Source organism: Hordeum vulgare, chromosome 2H (genome assembly GCF_904849725.1).
Source record: "Hordeum vulgare subsp. vulgare chromosome 2H, MorexV3_pseudomolecules_assembly, whole genome shotgun sequence".
Lineage (NCBI taxonomy): Eukaryota > Viridiplantae > Streptophyta > Magnoliopsida > Poales > Poaceae > Hordeum > Hordeum vulgare.
The window spans coordinates 637,018,624-637,033,233 of NC_058519.1; the positions used below are offsets into that span (position 1 = coordinate 637,018,624).

Sequence of the window (14,610 nt, forward strand, 5' to 3'; positions counted from 1 at the left end):
TTGTGTCTGAGACCACTTCTTATCGGGTTGTCATGACTCAACCTGGATGGCAGCTTGCGATGGCCGAGGAGCTTGCTTCCCTTGAGCACAATGGCACTTGGGATCTGGTTTCCCTCCCTTCCGGTGTTCATCCCATCACCTGCAAGTGGGTCTACAAGATTAAGACTCGCTCCAATTGTTCTCTTGAGCGCTACAAAGCTCGTCTTGTGGCTCGTGATTTTCAGCAGGAGCCAGGACGCGATTATGATGAGACATTTGCTCCTGTAGCCCACATGACCACTGTCCGCACTCTCCTTGCTATGGCTTCTGTTCGTCATTGGTATGTGTCCCAACTAGATGTCTAGAATGCTTTTCTCAATGCTGAGTTGCGCGAGGAGGTGTGTATGCACCCACCACCGGGGTACCATGCCCCTGATGGTATGGTCTGTCGACTTCGACGCTCCCTCTATGGTCTAAAATAGGCCCCTCGCGCCTGGTTTGAATGTTTCGCCTCTATGGTGACTGTCGCGGGCTTCTCTCCCAGTGATAGTGACCCCGCGTTGTTTGCTCACATCTATCCTCGCGGTCGGACTCTTCTCCTTCTCTATGTTGATGACATGATCATCACTGGTGATGACACCGACTACATTGCCTTTGCTAAGGCCCGCCTTCGCGACCAGTTCCTCATGTCTGATCTTTGTCCCCTCCGCTATTTTCTTGGGATTGAGATTTCTTCGACCCCTCATGGCTTCTTTATCTCCCAAGAAAAAAAATATTCAGTATCTTCGTACTCGCTCCGCTCTCGGTGATGAGCGCACTGTTGTGACTCCTATGGATCCTCTTCATAATCCCACTCGCTATCGCCACCTCGTTGGGAGCCTTGTCTATCTTGCTGTTACGCGTCCTGACATCTCTTATCCTGTCCACATTATCAGTCTGTTTGTTGCAGCCCCCACCTCTGTCCACTATATAGTCACCTCCTCAATGTTCTACGATATCTTCGTGGCACAATCTCTCATCGCCTTTTTCCCCGCTCCAGCTCACTCGAGCTCCAGGCCTACTATGATGCTACGTGGGCTAGTGATCCCTCTGATCGCCGCTCGGTCTTTGCTTACTGTGTTTTTCCTGGTGGCTCTCTTATTGCCTGAAAGACCAAGACACAGATTGCAGTTTCTCGCTCGAGTACCGAGGCTGAGTTGTGTCGATGACTATGCTGACGGCTGAGGTGATCTGGTTACGATGGTTACTTGAGGAATTTGGTGTGTGTGCTACTGCATCGACTTCCTTACTGTCATACAGCACAGGGGCTCTCAGTATCGCGCGTGGCCCAGTGAAGCATGAGCTCACCAAGAACATTGGTGTGGATGTCCACTTTGTGCTTGCTACTGTGCAGGATCAAACTCTCACTCTTCACTATGTGCCCTAGACTTACAATTGGCAGACCTTTTCACGAAGGCACAAACTCGAGCGCAACATGAGTTATTTCTCTCCAAACTCAGTGTTGTTGACCCACCATGAGTTTGAGGGGGTGTTAGATGTGTATAGTCTCTTTACTGTATATCCTCATTGTATAAGGGGTTTCTTGCCTTTTACCACATGTATATGTAGTGGCCCTTGGCTCCGCTTGAATGCAAGTTGCCCATTCCTAACACAACTCACGTGCTTGCATATATAGTTTGTGTTTGATAATATGCACCTCAGACAACTCTATGTGATCATGCTCTCATGTTTGATTTGAGGAATTGTGTAGATCTACCTTTATCTCAGAACTGAATTACCTATTTGATTACTTATATAATCTAATCCATGTAGAGAAGACGACGACCTCTATACCTAGCATTGATCAGTCACCAATTAAACTGCCGTAGAAACTGACAAGAATTGGATTTATAGTGCATCATAATATTAGAACCCTTCTTGACATCCTTCCTAACTTTACCATTGTTTTCCTTTCAGCTAAACTTTAAACAATAAAAGAATAACGTTTGTATTCCTATTTCCTATGCAAAATTCGTTTTTAAATACAGGTAAAATCCTGAGAATGGAGGTACAGAACATGATAGCCTACAAAATCTGGATTTCACGTTGAGTATCATTGGCACCAATGGTGTCAGGAGTAGTGGATGAAAGTGAACCCTTAGATCTTGATCTTGATGACCTTGATGATCTCGTCGATGCCGTTGGAGAACTGTTCTTGGAAGATTTCTTTCTTCTAGGCCTTCGGGGTGGCTTTGGTATGTCAGGGTAGGGTGTTGCTCCCGGACTACTATTTTCTGGAATTATACCATAGGCTGATATATCTCGAGGATGGTCAAAATCTGCCAAAGAACATGGGGAAATCAGCCGGTGGTTCACAAAAGTGTTTGTTGTAATAGCACATTTTCAAATTAATTCATTTTTTATGGAAAGTTTAACATCTACACCGCTTCTTCATTAATTAACCAAAAGACAATTGTCCGATTAATTAGCAAAAAACTCGCTGAAAACCGGGCGCAACCGGGCAATATAGATACATGAAGAACATTGTAGGTATTGAGTTAAATTCTTATAATTTAATCCATGATGCGCCCATAATTCATCTTGTCCCATCAACTCAGTTGTTTAATGTGTGCCTGCAACTCTGATGCCCCATCATGATTATTAATGAACTAACAGAAGATTACTAAGCATAAACGGCAACATGGCAGCACGTCCCTAGGACAATTAACAGCAAGTATCTTACCCTATTTACACACTCCGCTATAATAAACAAGACATAATCTTACCGAAAAAATATATGATAGAATCTTCTAACGTGATGGAAACAGAAGGAATTGAGACCAAAACATGTGCACCACTACCAGAACTGAAGATCTGAAAAAATACCTTGAGAACTCCAGGAGGTTCCTGTAGATGGTCCGGAATTGCTCAACGTTGAAATGTCTGGTGTACCCTTCATGTCGTTCATCTGCAAATCAAGGATAATTTGAAACTATGTCAGTTTCCCATCAGGTCATGACCAATGGGGATTATCGAGAAGAGGCAATGAGTCCCAAGAGATTTGTATTGCTGTTCTGAATTCTGTGAGCTATGTATATACCCAGCTAGGAGTAGGAGAAGTAGCAGCACTCCCTGTCGGGCTATCCCAACCGATATGCGCGACATGCTTCACGTCTATGGGATAACCAATCTCCATTTCTTGCTCCTTCACCACTGCAAGCATAGCGTGCACCAGCGAAGGGTGAGTAGAGATAAGGAAAAGGAAGTATGCAACTAAAAGAATAAATAAATCACAATTAAGACATGAAGAATGACGCATACCAAAGATTTGAGTAATAACCCTCAGGCCCTTGAAGACCCCTTTCATCTTGTAAGCCATCAATGGATGTTGGGCACAGATACCAGCTGAAGCTCTTCAAGTGCAAAAAACACAAGAAACCAAGGTGATCAATGAGCTCTGTTTACTGAAAGAATTTGCCATTTCTCGTATCACACACGACACAGGAGGAGCAGTGGTAGATGGGTAAACTGATGATGTGCGTACCTCAAGATAGAAGGTGATACCTCTCCTCTCTTCTTGCTTGTTCAATGAGGGGTGTCTCTTCCCATCCTTCAACAATGGCATTAAAGACATCATCCACAGGAAGGCCTTATTTGCCAGGACATATACAAGTTGGCAACACATTTTAGGAACAGAAAACTGGCATCAACAATGGTATAAAGAAAGGAGCTGTCAAATTATATGATTATTCTAATGCTTACAGTCGTAATGAAAATATGAGACTCTAGGGACTGTAACGAGTACAGGTGCATTTTTCTGGGCCACTCGTTTTTCCGCTGTAGGCCGGCTGTTGTTTGGCAGACACAGCTAGGAATCTGAATTGGTGGGTTAAATTATACGAGATCGATGCAGCCACGTTGAGGAACATGGCTCTTAGTCAGTCAAGAACCGCGTTTCTTGGATACTGCCAAATCTCAAAAGCCCATGAATCATTTTCTGGGCAAGCTGATGGTCCGGGTATGTGACACCATTTACGTTCTTATGCACAGTGCCACTGAAAAATGACAACGCCCTAAAATACACGCAGTCGAACTTCTGTTGCTTTGTTATGTGCAAAATGTTTATTCTTATCGGACGAAGCTTCTCAACAAAACACAATCTTGACACTATTGTTTTGACAACACTTAGGAAAATCTAACGATATAGACATTATTACTACGAGCAACGAGCAAAAGCTTTGAGTTCCTAATCAAGATTGATCCAAAGTGGATGTCCATACTAGATACCACATCAGAATGATGAGTGCGTGAACATCATCTGGGTTATGTGAGTGTCGACTAAGTGTCACAAAGACTATGTGGGCGTGTTTGGTTGTCATTTGTCACTTGCGTGAAGTTTGCATAGCAGCTCAGCCCGTCTTCGCTCAGCCCGTCTTCACTCAGCCTGGTCAAGTCCTTGCAAGTTGCAACAACCAAATCATGCAAGTGTCAGTCTATTTGGACGTTCCTCTGGAGCCAGGTTTTGAGGTGGTTTAAGCATTGTACTGGACAGCTTGTTTACTATCAAACAGCCGAAAAAATGAAAGATTCATTTCTATCTAAAACAATATATACTTGCCTACAGCACTTCCATGCAAGCCGACCTATTTTTTACCATACAACCAAACACGTCCTAAATATTGCCTACAGCACTTGGAACAAGCCTGCCCGTGGGCCGCAGCCCATCACGCGGTTTTCTTTCACGTTATTCTGGTATGTGCTTGTCTTGTGTAGTTTTTTTTTTTTTTGCATGATTTGCTGGTTGGACCGCTAGTCTTTTTTAACACAGTACAGACGCAAGCGTTTGTAAAAATACGCATGCACTTATCCCTATGAAAACATACATATTCATCCTACCTCCATGAGCACCTCCGAGAAACTGGACCGGCATATCATCATGAGATTTTAAGTCATCGTAGGCGCCTCGTAGTCGACTGAAACGTCTCCTACCACTGAATGCGTATTGTCGGAAATTCAGGATAAATGCGAACACCGGGACTTAAACCCCGGAGGGTTAAGGATATCACGGTTCTTCTAACCATTCAATTACAGGTTGGTTCGCTATTTGGTCCGCTATTCGAATGGTTTTTTTCGTTATTATTCTGTTTTTTATTTTGTTTCCTTTTCTCCTTATTTTATTTTATTTTTCATTTCTTCTATTTTCTCCCAATTCTTAGTTTTTAGTTCAACATGTATAAAAACTATTCATAGTGTTTTTCAAAAATCATGTCATGTAATTTAAAAAGGGTCGTAACCTATTTTTAAAAAGCACTCAATGTACATTTAAAAAAATATTCGCCTTGTATAACAAAATGTAAATCCTGCACTTTAAAAATGATCATTGCATGTAAAACAATATATACTTAGCACCTACTCCCTCCGTCCGGAATTAATTGTCATAGAAATGAATGTATCTAGATATATTTTAATTCTAGATACATTCATTTCTTTCCATTTTGGTGACAAGTAAACAATGTCCAATGCATATTGAAAATTATTCAACATGTAATAGAATTCATCCGCCATGTAGTTCAAAAGTTTTAACCGTGAATTTGAATATTAATCATTTTCTCAAAATTGTCTATCATGTATTAAAAACTGTTTGCAATGTATCTGAAAACTATTCATCAAGTATTTAAAAAGTGATGACCATTTGTATGAAAATGTTAGTTGTGTAATTACAAAAGCATATTGTTGTATTGGAAAATAGATGACTTGTTTTAAAAAAATCACTAAGATTTTATATACATGCTAACACTTTTTTTCATTTTTAAACATGATGATATGGATATACATATTGATAATAAAATATTTTCCAAATAAACATTGAATGGACAAAAATGTGTTCACAGGAGAAAAACATAACATCCTTCGCGGGAGAAACTCATGACGTACTACCTCGTGATAGAAAACGGTGTGCTTCTCCTTGTAGGAATGGTGGGCATCATGGGGAAGCATGCATCTCCTTGTAGGCAAGGTGAAATATAGTGAAATTACTTGTTGTGAGCTACCCTTTACAATGGTCACTCTCCACCTTCGTGGCACACTGCATGTGGGCCACTTGACGCAACTCAAGAAGTTTTTCTTCTTCCGTAGATTCGTTTATTCAAAATATTTTAACTTCTTAACCGTGTTTTCCAATACAGAACTATTTTCAATGTTGAATTTCTCGCGTTGAGATCTTTAAACTAGATCTTATGTTCATAAGTTTTGACAAAAAAATTCCAAAGAAAAGACAACAAAGGAATAAAAATATTCTAAAAACTCTGATGAAAAAATTAAAATAAAAGAAAATTCGAAAAGAAAAAAAGGACCCAAAAGCATGGTTGCGGTTTTATTTTTTATTTTTTTGAGGGAGGGGCACCGACTGTGGTTTTCACGAAAGCAAGTACGTGCTTCTCACGAAAACACAACTGCACTTTTCGCAAAAGCACAAATTATGCTTTTCGTAGAAGCACAACTTGTGATTTTCCCATCTTTCGCGAAAGCGCAGGTTGGTTTTCCCTTTTCGAGAGCACAATTGCATTTCTCATGGAAGCACAATCGATGCTTCTTACGAAAGCAAAATTATGCTTTCACAAAAAGCAAATCGATGCTTCTCGTGAATGACAGGTTATGCTTCTCCTGGAAGCACACGTTATGCTTCTCACAAGAAGCATATGTTGTGCCTATTGCGAAAATACACTGCTTCACAAAAAAAATCCTCCAAAACCTATTAAAGTATTGGTGAATATCAAAAAGGAAAAAAATAAAAATAAAAACATCTAAAACACAAAAATGCAAAGAAATAAATACATGAAATAAAATTTCAAGGAAATATCAACAGGTGGCAGCAACTGGATGCACCACTTGACGCGGTCACTGGGCAAAAAGATGACCCGTTAGTCGTTCCCGAAAGAAAAAAGTCTGAAAAAAACCTTGAATTCGTATCCCAAGTCTGAATCAAACCCTGAATTGAGAATCCCTGAAATCGTTACCTTGTCTTTCTTAATCCCGGTTTATCCCAGCCCATTAGTGCTAACAGCTGGTTTGGGGCGTTGGGATTGCTGGCGTTGCTAGGATTAGAAGGTAACTGCACAAATTATGGACAGACTGTGGGCCTCTTCGGGTATTCAGGTACTGTTAGTTGCAGCGGTGAAATCAACAAAGCTTCATAACCCCCACTACGAACCTGCTCCCTCCCCTGTTTCTTTACCTGAACGCCTCCCCTCGTACCGCCAATGGTGATTGGCGGTGATTGATCGCAGAGGAAGCAAGACAACCACGGCGGTCAGAAAAATCTTCGGTAATCCCCTTCCTTCTTGTATTCGTCTTCTTGTCCTCACTTTTTTCACCAAAGATTGTCTTTGGTTAGGGTTTCTAGGCGTGGAAAAAATCTGGTTATTAGGGCGTTATTAGGGTGTTTACTTTATGCAGAAAAAATAGATTATTTTGTACATCTAGTTCGTAATAATTGTATCAGTCGTTGGTTTGATCAAAAAATCTGTGGCAATGCAGTTTTGTGTTGTCATCATGGATCCTTGGGACAAACTGAATGTGCGGTTTCATTTTGGCGGACAGTTTGTTCGCATTGGGCCTATTTTAGACTATGTTGGTGGAGATGAGGCAATTTCAGAGATTGAAAGGGATAAATTGTCTTTACCAGAGATAAAAAGCTTTCTTGGTGATCACATACCAGTGAAAGAAAGCATGAAGATTCACTTCCTGATGCCTGGTAAAGAACTAGTGGATGGCTTATTATTTTTGTGTAATGATGCTGATTGTATGAAGATGTCTGAATACATAACTGGTGGAGGAGTGGCTGAGGTCTATGTGGAGTATTTTGGGGAGCAAGATGATGAAAGTGCAAGTGACAGTGGTAGTGATTTTGAGAATGAGATGGGTAACGAGTTAGAAAGAGAGACTGATGTAGAACCAGATGCAATCATAACTGCAGAGGATGATGTGCACATAATTAGTGTGGATCCATCATCATTTACTGTAACAGAAAATGTGGCTGTACCAACCGAGAGTGGTCTTATTACCCAGGTGATTAGCAGCCCTACAGAGCACAATTTCTATAGGAAACAGAGGACTGGAAGTTCACAAGTTCGGGTACGGAGTTCTCAGTTTCAGACACAAAGTTCCCAGGATCATATATATAGCTCTCATGTCGTTAATCCAGGAACACATAGTGGTAATGCAGCAGTTCAACAAACACATGAACATGAGGGTGATGACAATGGCTCTGTAGTTTCAGACAGTGAGGAGGATGATAGTGATTATGTGGCAGGAAGTGATGACAGTGGACTAGAAGAGGAATATGTGGAACTAAGGGAACAAGCTAAGGCTTTTAAGAAGAGAATTAGAGATTCAAAGAGATGGGCTCAGAGAAATCCATCTGGTGTTGTTCCAATAGATCTAGTGGCAAATGTCGAAGAAGTGGTAGGAGAAGACCACTTTGACTCAGATGATGAAGATTACTCATATGACGAGGACAGTGATCACGAAGGAGTGTTTGTTAGGAGAAAGACTAAGTTCCCAAGGTATAACCCTAAGGTAGATATTCCATTATTCTGCTTAGGAATGGTTTTCAGGAGTAAGGAGCAGATGAGAAAGGCACTAATAAAATATGGACTTCTGACATTTAGAAATATAAACTTCATGAAGTCAGAAGAAGGAAGGATCAGGGCTAAGTGTGGATGGCCTGGATGTCCCTGGACTATATATGGTGCTTATAGTAGTAGGTGTTCTCGATTTCAGGTGATCACATATGAAGATCAACATGAGTGTGCACCTAACAGAGACAATCACCTTGTCACGGCAAAAGTTATTGCTAGGAGATATGAGCACATCTTAAGAGCCAATCCCACATGGAAAATTGATAGCATTAAAGCCACTGTTCTGAAAGATTTCTTTGCTGATGTTTCAACATCAAAGTGCAAGGCTGCTAAAAAGATAGTGTCAGAGAAGCTACTTGCTGGACTGAAAGATGAGTACACCAAGGTGTTTGATTACCAGCTTGAACTACTTAGGAGCAATCTCGGGAGCACAATCCTTGTTGGCTTGAACCCTGAGTACATGGATCAAAATATTTTCCAAAGCTTCTATGTATGCTTCAGTGCTATGAAAAGGGGTTTTAAAGCTTGCAGAAGATTTATTGGGCTTGATGGATGCTTTTTCAAAGGAGCATGTCAAGGTGAGCTTCTATGTGCTATTGGTAGAGATGCTAATAATCAAATGTATCCGGTAGCTTGGGCAGTAGTGGAGAAAGAAACTAGTGAATCTTGGGCGTGGTTTGTTGGCCTTTTGATAAAGGACTTGGATATTAATGACCAAGGTGAAGGATGGGTGTTCATATCAGATCAACAAAAGGTATGTTCTTCATATGGGTGTTCATTTTGGCATTTTGTTAATTATTTACTTATTAGTGATACCTTGTTAATTACTAGGTTGGTTAGGTTCACCCGCCTTGCCGTCGCGTGTCCTATCTACATTTGTCTTATGTACCTATTGTAATTAATATTTTGCAACTTCTATGTAGGGCCTTATCAGTGCAATGCAAGACTATCTACCGAAGGCACAACATAGAATGTGTGCTAGACACATCTATGCTAATTGGAAAAAAAAAGTTTAGAGAGCATTCTCTACAAAAGAAATTTTGGGCAATTGCCAAGGCTGCAAACAGAGAAGATTTCATGTATAGGAAGGCCAAGTTAGCTCAAGATACACCTGAAGGTGCAAGGGACATAATGAGGACAGAGCCTAAGCATTGGGCAAGAGCATTTTTTCCTATCGGGTCCCTTTGTGACTCGGTGGATAACAATCTATGTGAGTCCTTCAACAATGCTATAGTTGAGGCTAGATTCTATCCTATCATCTCTATGCTAGAGAAGATTAGACACAAGATGACACTTAGAGTCCAAGAAAATAGGAGCAAAAGTGAAAAGTGGACATCTAGTGATATATGCCCAAACATTTTCAAGAAGCTTAAAGTGGCCATCAAAATGACTCAGTTTTGTGATGTGCTCTGGAATGGCAAGGAAGGTTTTGAGGTGAAACATGTTAGTGGCAGAGGGAGGAGCTATACAGTGAACTTGGACAAATGGACTTGCTCTTGTGGTTACTTTCAGCTCGCAGGGATGCCTTGTTGCCATGCCATCAGTGCCATATACAAGAGTGGAAGAAACATAGCTGACTTCATTCACAAATGCTATTCGGTTGAGCAATTTAAGAACATATATGAACACTGCTTGGAGCCAGTAGAAGGACAAGAGAGATGGCCTATCTCTGAAAAACCTAGACCACAAGCACCTGGGTATGTGAGTATGCCAGGTAGGCCTCGGAAGAATGACAGGAAGAGGGAAGAGGGAGAAGTACCAAAAGGAAAGAAAATGTCAAAGTATGGCACTAAAATTACTTGTAGCATGTGTGGCCACAAGGGGCACAACAAGGCGGGTTGCAACAATAATCCTGAAAAGGGGAGGAAGAAGAATGCATTCCTGAAGAAAACAGGGAGGAAAATGAAGTCATTTGAGGTAAATACAAGTTCACTCTCTTGTTTCAAATGGTTTTGCCTTTTTTTAATTACTTGTGCATTCACATGCTTATGTACTGTCATATTTTTTCTAACAGCAAGCAAACACTGATGCTCAAATCAGAGCAAGCCAGCAAGCTAAGAGCATAGGAGAAGTTCAAGCACAAGCAGGAACAAATGGTCGGAAGAGGAAGGCTACAAAAAACAAAACTGATATGATGGAGTAGTGATTTTCTGTTAGCATATTATTGAACTGCTATGTACTTTTGTTTTTGTCACTCTCGACTAGTGATTTTACAAGTTATGTTACTCTAGTTATGTTCTTTTGCAGGTTATGTCACTCTGTTAGCATATTAATCAATTGCTTGTTAATTTGGCTTATTCATACTGTGTTTTTGTAAGCTGAAATGTCATGTATGCTGTTGAGAACATGTTCATATATTTTCACAAATTTACTAACTGTTTATGTGATATCTTATGAGTAACATATCACATAAATAGCACTTCCTGTTGCTTTCTCAAGTTGGACACTGCTTTTCTCTCCAAACTATCACATCTTGCACTGATTGCTTTAATCTCTGCATTCTTCTCCAGAACTAGTTGTCTCAGTGCATCCTCTGTTCCAATTGTCTGCCCTGTTCCATTCATGGTTGCCAGCCATCATCTCCTGCAACTTCAAACCTCCTGATTGCATCCTTGAGATAGAGCAGTAGCTGTACCATTAGAAATAGAAAGAAGGAGAAGGAGGAATTTGTACAGATGATTTGAAGCTTACAATTTCATGGATGCTTCCACGTCTCCAGCACCTTCACCTAACTACGACGCACGCGCGGAAGGGGTGGGGGAGGAAGACATCGCGGCCGTCGCCGCCGCCGCTGCCGCCGTCGTCATCGCCGGCCGACGGACCAATCCTAATATGGTTCCCCTACTGAAGCTCTGTTCTTTCCATCGTTGCAACTTACAGTACGTAAATACCCAAAGAGGCCCACAGTCCGTCCATAATCCGTGCAGTTAACTCCTAATCCTGCCTTAAAAAAATTCCTAATCCTAGCAACGTCAGCAATCCCAACGCCCCAAACCAGCTGTTAGCACTAATGGACTGGGATAAACCGGGATTAAGAAAGACAAGGTGACGATTTCAGGGATTCTCAATTCAGGGTTTGATTCAGACTTGGGGTACGAATTCAAGGTTTTTTTCAGACTTTTTCCTTCCCGAAAATATAGACACTATGCCTAAGCGGACAAACATGACTTGGGCATCTGAATACTCTCTCTGTTCCTAAATATAAATTATTTTAAAAAAAATACTAATAAACTACATGCAAGTAAATAAATGAATATATACTTTAAAATATGTCTACATATATTGTCTGTAGTCTAAAAAACTTATAGGTAGGAACGGACGGAGTAGGTTTTTGCATCCTTTTGTTTTTGTGTGTTTTCTATGTCTGTTCTAGCCCTTTTCCGCTTGGTTTTCAGAGTTATGTGTTTCTTTTAATTTTTCTTCAGATTTTCAGTTTTTTGTTTCCTCTTTGTTTTTTATTTTTTCATCAACATTTGTTTTTTCAAACAGACGTTGCATCTTTTCTTAATATCTGGAACAATTCGTATATATGTTGAAAATTTTCAAACACGGGATTAATATTTTTTTATATATTTTTTCTTAGTAAGTGCTAAACATTTTTAAATAGACATTGACCCTTTTTTGAATGATACAAAACATAGTTTTGAAATTACTTGCATATGTTTTTCATTGTATGACAATTTGTAAAATGTTACATAAATTTTTATCAAACATGTGAAACTTTAATAAACTAATTTAAAAAAATTAAAGTAATAAATATTTCTATGAATATTATCTACTATTTTGAAAATGTATGTGGATAGGTTTTTACACTATGTTAATATTTTTCAAATTCCTGGAGAAGGTTTTAAAAAAATTAAGTAAATTAAGTTTGGGGAATATGTGTATTTATTATATATTTTAGAATATATCAAAATAAAAAATGAACGAATGAAGAAGCCGAGAATTAGAAAAGACACGTGGATTTAGTCATGTTAGTGGGCCTGGTCCAGTACCATCGGTGTGTATGTGCTGCGCCCTTACAACTCGCTACAAGCAAGAATTACACGCATCCTACGCCTAGCTCTGCTCTAGTTGTACCAATCTCACCTTGGAAATGTCGAACTGCGGCCCAGCCTCACCCGGCTTAAGAACTTGGAAACTTTTATTTTTACTTTCAATAGTAAATAAATCATTTTTAGGATCAAATAATGAAGTATTATCATACCTTTTTTTCCTTGAGATTGAGTGTAAAATAATTCATTTTAGGTTTTCATGCCACACTTCAGACATAAAAGAGAGGGCTGGGCTAGTTCTAGTTTAACATATGGATATATACAGGGACGGAGCTTCATCTGCATCTACCATGTTACACCGTTGCTAGTTTAGCCTAATGCATTTATATACATGCTTGATCCAAGTGTTAAACTACCTGTAAAAAGCTATTTGACCCTGTTGCCCGTGCAACAGGGTGACAACAGGGTAGCTCCATGCAGCTCCGCCCCTGGATATATATTTTTGGAAAAGGATGTTAAACCCTGGTCTTTACATACAACCATTTTTATTAATTATTTCACAAAGGTCTGACAAGAATGTACATCAATCCATCTAAAGTCATCACTCACACCTACAAACTCGATAATGTGGAGTGTTCTCACTTCCCATATCTAAAATCGGTGTTGTCGTCAATCTATCCACATAACATATTGGAACCAACAGCCGATGCAGCAGACCAAAAGCGCACACCACATGCACACACTTTTGAAGCCGCCATCATCATCACACCACTCACCCATCTTGGGGAAAGATATCTGCATCATCCTTGCTAGTCCAGACATCCGTCGACACCACCACGGCGTCCAACGGCGCCATCGCCCTGTGCTCACCCGTCCAAACGTGAGGCTCTCAAAGAACTATCGCGCATAGCACCTACCAACCAGGCATGACTCAGTGTAGCACCTGTCGCCAGGCATGACTTGACAGCTCCACCAAGCTCTTTGCAAGACGAAGCCGCTCCACCTCCTGCATCTGTCATCCAGTGTGCTCCACAAACAATGCTCCCAAGGGAGAAACGACACCGTAATACCGTCATCGTCCGATTTGAAAGACCAGATCCTAGGGTTTCCCTCGAAGCAGTGTCCACCACCAGCAACCGTCAAGGACCCACACAGTGCCCACCACCACTCAGCCCTCAAGACGACGCCTTCAGGAAGGTCACGACGTCAAAGACGCCGTCGCCACCCATCAAAGTTAGGGTTTTCACCCGAGAGGCGGATGGGGGGAGTTGAGGGCAGACGAAGACCGACGTCTCCAAGAAGAAAAGTGGCGTCCTTGAGCGTCGTCGTCAGTGCGGCCGGCAAGGCCGACCAAGGGGTTTCCCCCAATCTAGATCTCCTCCACCAGCTTCACCCCGCGGCCACCGGACAGGGCCCCGGCAAGCCACGCCGGCACCGCTATGGACCCGCAGGAGAGAAGCACACCGATCAGGACAGTAGGACAACGACCAGATAAGGCGCCACCGGCTGCGAGAGCAGCCACGCCAGGCCCTGGTCCACTAAAGATGCATCGGCCGGCCGACCAGACCACTGACACCATGCCAGCCCCGCCGCTCGCTGCAGGACGGAGGGGCCTCGCTGAAAGGGCCGCCGCTCCAAATCCAATTGCTCTCTAGCGCAAGGCGGAGCAACAAGGGCCCCGCCATCGTAGCCCCCGGCTGCGCCACGGGCTTGCCTGGCACCAGCTTCATGCAGCGCGAGGGAGGGAGGGAGAGGATGTGGCTATGCCGGCGGTGGGTGGGGGGTTGCCCCCGAGTCGACTGAGAATGTTGGACTTCGGGATGGATGAGGAGAGGGTGAGGAGAGGATTTCAGATCTAGTCTCTCTTGTGAAGCAGGTGGCCGAAGGCGGGAGCTCAGGCGGCGGCGGTGGAGCTCTCTCCCGCTGCGAGTGAGGGAGCCGCGTTAGATATGGATATGTGTCAGAAGAATTAAAATTACTCGTTGACAGGGTAGCCCTTGTAAAGATTACCCCAGACT

General features: G+C 41.8%; 2 protein-coding genes across 2 annotated transcripts; one reads left to right on the forward strand and one right to left on the reverse strand.

Annotated features, from left to right (window-relative positions):
- Positions 1–1,883: 1,883 nt before the first annotated feature.
- Positions 1,884–3,598, reverse strand: LOC123431055 (CRIB domain-containing protein RIC10-like). The gene is made up of 5 exons (XM_045114868.1): positions 3,503–3,598; positions 3,280–3,371; positions 3,059–3,171; positions 2,845–2,926; positions 1,884–2,297 (listed from the first exon to the last, which is right to left on the reverse strand). Exons 2-5 carry the CDS (start codon positions 3,335–3,337, stop codon positions 2,044–2,046), a joined length of 507 nt encoding a protein of 168 aa, XP_044970803.1. The 5' UTR covers positions 3,338–3,371; positions 3,503–3,598; the 3' UTR covers positions 1,884–2,043.
- A 5,541-nt stretch (positions 3,599–9,139) lies between these two features.
- Positions 9,140–10,740, forward strand: LOC123428866. The gene is made up of 3 exons (XM_045112981.1): positions 9,140–9,351; positions 9,521–10,514; positions 10,612–10,740. The coding sequence occupies exons 1-3, from the start codon at positions 9,308–9,310 to the stop codon at positions 10,738–10,740; spliced, it is 1,167 nt and encodes a 388-aa protein (XP_044968916.1). The 5' UTR covers positions 9,140–9,307.
- Positions 10,741–14,610: the final 3,870 nt, after the last annotated feature.

What these genes read in the sequence shown, in the direction of transcription:
- LOC123431055 (XM_045114868.1), bottom strand. Translation starts at nt 3,337, where the DNA reads ATGGCTTACAAGATGAAAGGGGTCTTCAAGGGCCTGAGGGTTATTACT. An exon ending in GGTTATTACTCAAATCTTTG is followed by an intron (nt 3,172 to 3,279) that starts GTATGCGTCATT and finishes CTATGCTTGCAG; the next exon opens with TGGTGAAGGAGCAAGAAATG. An exon ending in AACCTCCTGGAGTTCTCAAG is followed by an intron (nt 2,298 to 2,844) that starts GTATTTTTTCAG and finishes GTTCTTTGGCAG; the next exon opens with ATTTTGACCATCCTCGAGAT.
- LOC123428866 (XM_045112981.1), top strand. Translation starts at nt 9,308, where the DNA reads ATGACCAAGGTGAAGGATGGGTGTTCATATCAGATCAACAAAAG. An exon ending in TCATATCAGATCAACAAAAG is followed by an intron (nt 9,352 to 9,520) that starts GTATGTTCTTCA and finishes ACTTCTATGTAG; the next exon opens with GGCCTTATCAGTGCAATGCA. An exon ending in GGAAAATGAAGTCATTTGAG is followed by an intron (nt 10,515 to 10,611) that starts GTAAATACAAGT and finishes TTTTTCTAACAG; the next exon opens with CAAGCAAACACTGATGCTCA.